General features: G+C 40.9%; 1 protein-coding gene across 3 annotated transcripts in view; it reads right to left on the reverse strand.

The window, feature by feature from the left end:
• LOC102847127 (15-hydroxyprostaglandin dehydrogenase [NAD(+)]-like) overlaps positions 1-4,175 on the reverse strand; it is a 40,725-nt gene extending 36,550 nt beyond the window's left edge. For 2 of the 3 annotated variants that reach the window (XM_006882217.1, XM_006882216.1), the window contains exons 1-2: positions 4,057-4,175; positions 3,636-3,759 (exon numbers count right to left, since the gene is read on the reverse strand). In XM_006882217.1, the coding sequence (XP_006882279.1) occupies positions 3,636-3,759; positions 4,057-4,149 (217 nt within the window). In that variant the 5' untranslated portion in view covers positions 4,150-4,175. The remainder of the gene's footprint in view (positions 1-3,635; positions 3,760-4,056) is intronic. The other variant, XM_006882218.1, reaches the window with a different exon arrangement.
• Positions 4,176-8,896: the final 4,721 nt, after the last annotated feature.

Raw genomic sequence — 8,896 nt, forward strand, 5'->3', positions numbered from 1 at the left:
TCCTTTTAGAAACATGACTGGGCAAACTGAGACAGGATATAATTGTTAGACTTTGCTTAAGTGTCTGAAATAAATACTCGACTTATAAAAAACTTGTTTAGATACAGATGAGGGAAAGACCTATTTAAAAGAAGCATATAATTAGATATTATTTGCATGACAACAGTCCAGAACAAAAGGTGCATAACAAAATGAACTCTAGGGGGCAGAGGAGGAGGAAGGAAAATGTACAACAACAAATGAATGAAAATCCAAGTTCTCAGTAAACTTTCATTAAATATCAATAAAAATTTAAAAAAAAATGTTAAGAGAAAGATCCTTCAGCAATCATCGAATGTAAAAATTATAAAATGGCACAACCATTCTGGAAAGCAGTTTGGCGCCTCCTCAAAGAGCTGAACTTAGAAACTCCATATGACCCAGCAATTCCACTACTTGGAATGTACCCTTAGAAAATAAGAACTGAGGCACAAATTGAAATTTGCCCACCAGTGTTCATAGTAGCATTATTCACCATCGCAAGAACATGGAAATAGCCCAGATGTCGAACCCCAAAAGAATGGATTGAGAAATTATGCTACATTCACACAATGGAATACTACACAGCATGCAGGAGCAATGATTTTTGTAAATTATTACCTGACTTGGGAGGGACTGAAGACCATTATGCTAAGTGAACTTATTTATTTATCCCACAAGAATAAATATTGTATAAAACCATTATTGTGGATTTAGAATAAGGATCCAAGAGTGGTGGGGGAGGGTAGAAGCAGGGGGATGAGGATCCAAGGGGGAAAGGGAGATTAATCATAGGATTGTACAATTTGATGGGTGTGGGGGTGAGGAAAATTAGAAGATTCTGTTCTCAAAAACAATGTATTCAAATTTTGTAAATAAACTAGTATAAAACAAATCTATGTCTTGCCCTTTTTTTGGCTTAACAAGTTGATTTGGGATGCAAACCAAAAGATCAGTTGTTCTAATCTATCAGTCTTTCTGCAGAAGGAAAATAGGTACTCTCCCCCTGAATATTTACAATCTTGGAAATTGGATAGAGTGTTGTTATGAGTGGAAATCAATTAGAAAGCAGTAAGTGGTTGTTGCATTCTATTTTAACTGTGCCCTACTTTTCAGACATGTTGCTTTGGAAAACTCTGCTGTCAAGGACCTCAGCAAAGTACTGAAGAGCAAGGCTGTTAAAGACTACAATGCACTTGACCCAACTACGGTATTTTCTACTGCTTCCTATGCATCTGAAAATTGGACAATAAATATGACAGGCAAAAAAATCAAAGGTTTTAAATTGTGGTGTGGAAGAAGAGTACTGAATAACTGATGGACTTGAGAACAAACACGTCTGTCTTGGTGCAACTAAGTTGTTCCTTAGAGGCAAAGAGAGTGAAACTTCATCTCACATACTCTGAGCATGTTGTCAGGAGGGACGAGTCCTTGAAAAAATACATCATGCTGGGAAAGGCAGACTGTCGAAGGAAGAGAAGACCCTCAACAAGAGTATTGACACAGTGACTAACAATGAGTTGGAGCACATCAAAGATTGTAAAGATAGTGCAAGACAGGGCAAGGTTCAGATCTGTTGTCCACAGAATCACCATGAATTGCACTTGACTTGGTGGCACTTAACAACAGTAACAACACTCTTCTGGATATCTCCATATATATTGCCACCTTTGGATTGCTAAATACCTTATTTAGTTGCTGCTTCTTCATTTCTTTATTCACTCTACTCTTCACTTCATTGCTTATTCTCTTCTCTGATATATAATAAACCATCTTATATTTGACACACTGCTGAGTCTTGTGACCTAAAGCCTAGTGTTGCCCTGATATTACATGATGTAGTAATCTGTATAATTTACTTAATCTCCCTGCGTTACAATTTGCTCATTTGTAAAAGGAGCTGTTTCTGGAAAATATCCAAGAACCTTTTCACCTCTATATTTCTGTTTCAATGAAGTTGCCTCTGACCACATGCACAAAGAATTTAAAAAGTTGTAGGCAGCATTAAATCCTGAAACTAGAAGAAACAATGTCATGCTTTCCTTAGAAGCAAATAAACGCTGATGCTCAAACAACATGTGGATTTCTCATGACCAACAAGCCTTTCCTGGTCACTTATTATGTGTCTGAGTTTCCTCCTCCACAGTCACTTATCCTTAAGGAATGTGTTTATAACCAAGGCACTAATTTTAAATACCGGGAAGCAAAACAAGGTTAAATAACATATGTGAAACCATATATATTCAGACAGAAATGGCTTCTGGATATCTATACAATCTCTATTCTGTCAGTCTGAATACTGAGATTTCACATGGCTCTGACTAACCTATCATGTGCAAGCAGCAAATGCTCATTCTGGATCAAACTATGGTCTTCTGGTATCATGTTTATACATTTGTTCCACTAATATTTGCAATCCATGTTACACGTCCTTATTAGGATATTTGGGCTTTAATTGTATAATTTTCCTTAAAATACGTTTACTTGGGTGTAGGAAAATACTCCTCTCCAACCTATCAGTCCAGTTACACTTTTACAGAACACTTTAAAATTCTAAAAGGAATTCACACTTCCATGGTTCCTTTATTAACAGGAATACTACAGAGTGAGTTTATTTTGATCCCTTGATTAAAGAAAATAGCTAAAATTGTTCTGCAGTCTTTGTGAATAAACTTTTGTGAAATATAAACTAAGAAAAATCTCAAGCCTATTGTCAACAAACCGATTTCTACTTATGACAACCTTGCAAAGACATACTGGGATTACCATGTCATTCTCCTGCTCCTGGGCTAAAACTGCTGATCTTTGGGCTAGCATGCTAGTGCTTTAAAAGCACTGCACTACTAAAATTGTTAATATATTTTGTTTTCCTAATTTTTCCCAGTGAAAAGGCTTTTTTAAAAAAATACATCTATATGAGACTTCTATATGAATTAGTTTATGGTCTATACCGTTATTGCCCCTGATATTTCCCAAGTAGTCTATTTTAAGTGAATATACGGAAACAGGAAAGCCTTGAGGAAAGTTTGATAGAGATATTTCTTCTGCAGCCTAGCATTGCAGTACAGCTATCTGGTATTTTTTCCAAAGTACCATCTCAGGGGAAATATCATAAAGAACATCTGGTGGGAAGCATATACCACATCCATGATAATACTTGTACCTGCATTCTAAAATGCAAGCAAAGCAGGGCTCCTTTTAATTGTTAGTATTGACTCTGGGTCCTCCAGCTTTCTGGAAGAAGTTGCTTGCTACAGTCCTTTTGCCCTATTTCAGCTTTCCAAGTTCAATCTGCAATCTCAATCACTTAATAATGACTGTAGCAGCACTGTCTTTGGATACACAAAGGAATTTTGATTACATTATGTACTGCCAAACAGCTAAAATAAAACGATTTCTCAAGCCGACTTGGCTTTCCTTAGGTTTTATGACTCTTGGGGTGTCAGTAGGAAACAAAACAGCCCAAGCTATCTTTTGACGCTTAAAGGTAGAAGCTCTCCAAGATAGAGCCCAGCTGCCAGCATACACTGGCCCTGGTGCCTTTGGATTCTTGCTTTTATGGGGCATGTTAGATGTTGATCGATCGATTCTGTCTTACCACTTTTTTTATTTATTACCTCTCAGTTGTTCTTGGTCAGCCACATCACACTGAATGAATAGAGTTTTCTGAGGTTCAAACTGCTCATCCAAAGCAGCTTTACAGTTTACACCTGCTTCAAGATTCCAATCCACCAGTGCTACCTGTACACAGAAGAAAGGAAATCAATTGAGGTCCTGCGTAGCTCAATGCACTGAAGGATAGGCAATCAATAAAGAAATCATGCAACTCCTGGGCCTGAAGTTTGGCAATTAAAGTTTAGGTTCTCTCCCAGACACTTTTAATGTCTACTCGAGCTCCTAAGCTTTTGCACCTTTAGGAAGTGGCAAAGTATAACACTTCAGGAGAAGCAGCCCTCCAATCTCCCCCAGCGTCGCCCTTCAGGTGGTGGAACCAGTCCCAGAGTAGACAGACTTTCTGAGGTCTGTCGCTGCGCTTACCTTGGCACCTTTGTGCAGCAGCTCCTCAGCAAAGGCTCGGCCTATGCCTTGGGCGGCGCCGGTAACCAGCGCCACTTTGCCGTTCACATGCATGGCGCTGCAGCTGCTTGGGAGGTGGGCGAGCTCCGTGTCTCAACGCTGCTGCAGCTTTTATGGTCGCTGCGAGCGTGTGCAGCCCGCCCCAGCGCTCTCCTGCGAGTGGGCGGGGATGAGACTGTGAAGCCAGAGTCCCGGGAACCCACAGCTGTGTCACCTGCCTCTGAGCGCTCAGGGGCGCCACTTGCCTTCCTGCCTCGCAGCTGAACTAGGTCAGACCCTCCCCTTGGCATTTGTTTGCATGACTGGCAGTGAAATGATAGGGGAAAATCAGAAGGGAAATTATTTCAAAATCTTGGGTGTCTTGAAGACCACCTGGCATACAAGTTGAGCCAAGCAGAGAGAGATTGGTGATACTTGGATTCCTCCTCTTGCTTCTTAATCATTCCTCCCAAGGGATAAAACAAATGAAAAAGCAACGTTTTGCTTCTCTTTTGTCTCAGCCTAAGTCTTTTTGCTTCTCTTTTGTCTCAGCCTAAGTTGTGTGTGTGTGTGTGTGTGTGTGTGTGTGTGTGTGTCTGTTATTTCCAAAAAAGATTTCATCTTCCTTAGCTGTTCATCTGGTGATAGGCTATTTTCCCCCTTGTGTTTCTGGTGTATAGTGAATACTGCAAATGAGCATTGGTGCACAGGGATCTGTGCTCCTGTTTTCAATTCTATGTGCATATGCCTAGCAATAGGATTACTAATAACTATGAACTGTCAAAAGAACGAAGAAATCTTGTAAGAAGTGCAGCCAGAGGGCTCCTTAGAAACCAGGGTGGTGAGACGTCATCTTACATACTTTAGACATGCTATCAGAGAGGGCAGTCCCTGGGGGGAAATAACACAGTTGTAAAAGAAGAGAGTCAGGGAAAAGAGAGGTTGATCCTCAAGGAGATGGAATGACATAGTGACTGCAATAACAAAGTTTAAGGACAGCAGAGAGTGTTCAGATGACACAAGATAAGACAGTTTCCATCTGTTGTACATAGGATCTCTCTGAGCTAAGCTTTCTGGAGGGCACATACAACACTGCTCAACTTTTGGCTTTTAATTCTGTAAAATTATTGTCTCTCCATTTATTTTCACAGAGAAAGAAACATAGACAGTTACGGAGAAGGGAATAAGGTTTTTAGGAAAAATTTTGGGTAATGATGATGATGGAATAAATTATCCATTGAATGCTTACAAAAGGGGGCACTAGAAAGGTAGTTTATTGAACAGAAAAAGAGATGTTTTCTAGTGTGTGTAAAATGTGGTCCCTAATAAATCCTTGGAGAGGGACATCATGCTTGGGAGGATGGAGGGACAGTGCAAGACAGGAAGACACTCGATGTGATGGATTGATTCAGGGACTGGGGTAACGGGGGTAGATGTGTCAGAGACAATTACGATTGGCATAGGATAGAGTAGGGTTTAGGACTGTTGTACATAAGGTCACTAAGAGTCTCAGGCAACTCGACAGCACATGACAAAAACAATTAATGCAAATATTTAACAGACTCAAGTGATAGCTGGATAACTAGTGTTACTTATTGTCAGATAAAAGGTCTGACTTTTTTTTTATGGAAAACCCCATGGAGTACATGGATTCGCCTTCACCAGAGTAAGCCAAATTGACTACTGCTTGGTTTGCTGTGTAAAACCTAAATTGACGGTAAAACCTTGAAACAGGTATATCTTCAAAGTGAATTTTAAATTGGATCTTTCAATATTAGTGAGAGATTAAGATGGAGAGATAGCTATAGTCTATCATGATAATTAAAATCATAACCTAATGAGTAAACACATTGAGAGGGTCATTTTAATAGATGATTGGAGACAATAAGGACGGCAACAAATACAGTGTGCACAAAAAGGAGAAGGTAGAACTGACAAAGTAGAAAGGAAGATTCACTGAAGTAGCATGAGATTGTGTTGGGAGAGCAGACCTATAATGCCTCTTGAGGAAAATAATGGTAGCTGAAAGGGAAAAAAAGGAGTGGTAGAAACTATCATTAAATACTCTGATGAACACAAGATTTCTGTTAATTTGTCAGTAGAATTGTGTCTATGTTATTGTGCACTGTGTGGAGTTTGAACCGACTTGTAGCTTATCCTCCAGCATGTTTTCAGAGGCAGAGTACTCATATAGGAGTAGACTGCCTGTCTTTCTCTAGTAGAGCCCAACCATTTGCCTTCGGGTTGGCAGTGCAGCCCCTTACCACTAGACCGAGTGTAAGTAAATGTAGAAGGCACAGAAACCAAATAGCTAAAATTTAAAAGAGAAGCTTGGCTAGTGAGAAGATGGATATTAGATTCTAATAAATCCTCCCAATCATGGAAACAGATTGCAGGGTGGTTGGAAAGATTAGAAAGCAAGTATGTTTTTTTCTTTCAAGAAAGGAGGGGGAATATTGATGCAGATTAAAAGGACAGGAGTCAAAGAGAGTGAGAAAAACAGGAAATTGTATGGGGAGGTGGCTTGTAAAACCATCAACATCAGACAAAACAGTTTGTATTTTGTCTCTGCTATTGACCAGCTGCGGTGGGCCCTTGGGCAAGTTGTTTCCTCTCTTTGTGCCTCTCATTCCTTATTTATAAAATAACCATTTCTATAAGAATTTCTGAAACCTGTGTTTCAGTTTGCCATTGTTCATTATTGCTATTGTAATTTATATGTTACTATGATTACTAAAACCTATGCCACTGCTTTTTTTATCAATGATTTTTATGCAACATCTATATTTTTACAGCATATACTTTCTGTTTAATTTTCCCCCATTTATTAATTGTTGAAAATTTTCCACCCTGTTCACCCTCCCTAGTTCATTTCTCTCTTTGAAAAGAAAAAAAAAATTCTTTCATTGTTATACAATCCCCCATGTCCACAGTCCATTTTACTATGCATTTTTAATGTAATCTTGTAATGAAAATAATACCTAATCCTATATTCCTTTTAAACAGTTCCCTTCCTCAGCTGTTTCAATGCAGTATACATTATTTAGCCCATCTTTTCTTAGGTTTTCCCCAATTCCCACGTCAGTTCCATTTTACAACAGTGGCACGATGTAGTATTTGTCCTTTTGTGACTGAGATATTTCACTCAGTCTAATGTCCTCCAAGGTCATCCATTTTGTATAATATTTCATGAGTTTCTTGTTTTTCAATGCAGCATAGTATTCCATGTGTGAATATGCCAGAGCTTATCTATCCATTTGTTTCTTGATTTGTTTCCAACTCTTTGCTATTGTGAACAAAGCCGCAATAAACATGGATGTGCATATATCTGCTTGGGTGGCAGTTCTGGTTTCTTTAGGGTATATTCCCTGCAGTGGAATTACTGGGTCAGATGGTATTTTTATTTCCAACTTTTTGAGAAAGCACCATACTGCCTTCCATAGTGGTTGCACCATTTTACACTCCCACCAACAGTGAATAGCAGTTCGAGTTCCTCCACAACTTCGCCAGCATTTGCTGTTTGCTCCCACTGATATTTCAAATATTGGCCAGAGTCATCCATGGAGGAGAGTTTCAACTGAGAGTCCAGACTAAAATAGATTATGAAGAAAGATCTGGTGATCAGCTTTTGAAAATTGACCAATGAAAGATCTATGAATTACAGAATATCATTTGAGACTTTGAATAGTTTGCTTGAAACACATATCACATGGAGCTACTTGCTGGATTGTTTGGTAAAAAGAGGACCAGAGAAGGTGAGAAAAGCTGTTAATCTTATCGGTTGGCTCAGCAACAATGGACTCAAGGGGCCGGGAAGAGACCTGGGAAGACCAACAGTCAGCCACCCACCGTGGAAATCCAGAGGAACAAAGACCGTGAGACCCCAGAGGAGAGAAGACTACCCGCCACTGTGCGACCCCCTTGCAGCGCACATCTGTGTGACACCCAACACACAGGGTGCTGCTGCATAAACCCCCAGCAGTGGCTAAGCCCCGTCTCCACCTCTTGGTGGTAGTGTCCAAGCCCTGTGCTCCTTACCCCCCTAGTCCCTTGCTTTCCTCCCATTTCCCCTCTCAGCTTGCAGCTTCACAACCATGCACCTCAGCCCCCCCACAGCCGGGTGACCTCAGGGCACCACCATGGATCCAGCCATCACCCCGAGCTATCAGCCAAGCTGTTGTGGAACTAAGCTGGCAGGAGAAAGGCCGGTAGGATCTTGGCAGTGTTTACTGGGGCATTGCTGATTGCCTGGGAGGGCACCTAAGGGCGTGCCCACTGGTGGAGAATTTGGCCGAGCTCTCTTGGGCTACACCAACTGCCCAAAACGAGCCAGCCAGCTGGCTTCTGTGAACTCTGCAGACCAGCCAGAGGCTAGTGGGTTGGTGGGAATTTGACCTTGACTTTTGGATCCTCTCAGATCCAGGACCCTGCTGGAACAGGGGCTGTTGTGTGAAGGCACCTATGTAAGTGCCACCAGGCAGGGAACACTGAGAAAACCACTGGGTAGAAATAGACAGCAGGAATTTGAGTAAGGACCCCAGTCGTGAGCACACTGAGACAGCAGAGGTTTGAGCAAGGTCCTCCAAGTTTGACCTGCCCTTGTGACCACCCAACACTTTGCCTCCTTCACCCCATTTGGATCCACACCAGTGCCTACATGTCTGGGCAATCAACTTGCCTTTAAATGGGAGCACCTTGACCTGTTTAGGAACAAGAGATTGCCCTAGCAGGTGCTGAACTGACATTTTTCTGAAGTCAGAAAGTCAGAGAAACGCACAAGTTCGGTAGCTGCCCATCTGATCTCAAGAGCATTGTCTTCAGA

Source organism: Elephantulus edwardii, unplaced genomic scaffold (assembly GCF_000299155.1).
Source record: "Elephantulus edwardii isolate Elephantulus edwardi_28Jun2011 unplaced genomic scaffold, EleEdw1.0 scaffold00018, whole genome shotgun sequence".
NCBI lineage: Eukaryota > Metazoa > Chordata > Mammalia > Macroscelidea > Macroscelididae > Elephantulus > Elephantulus edwardii.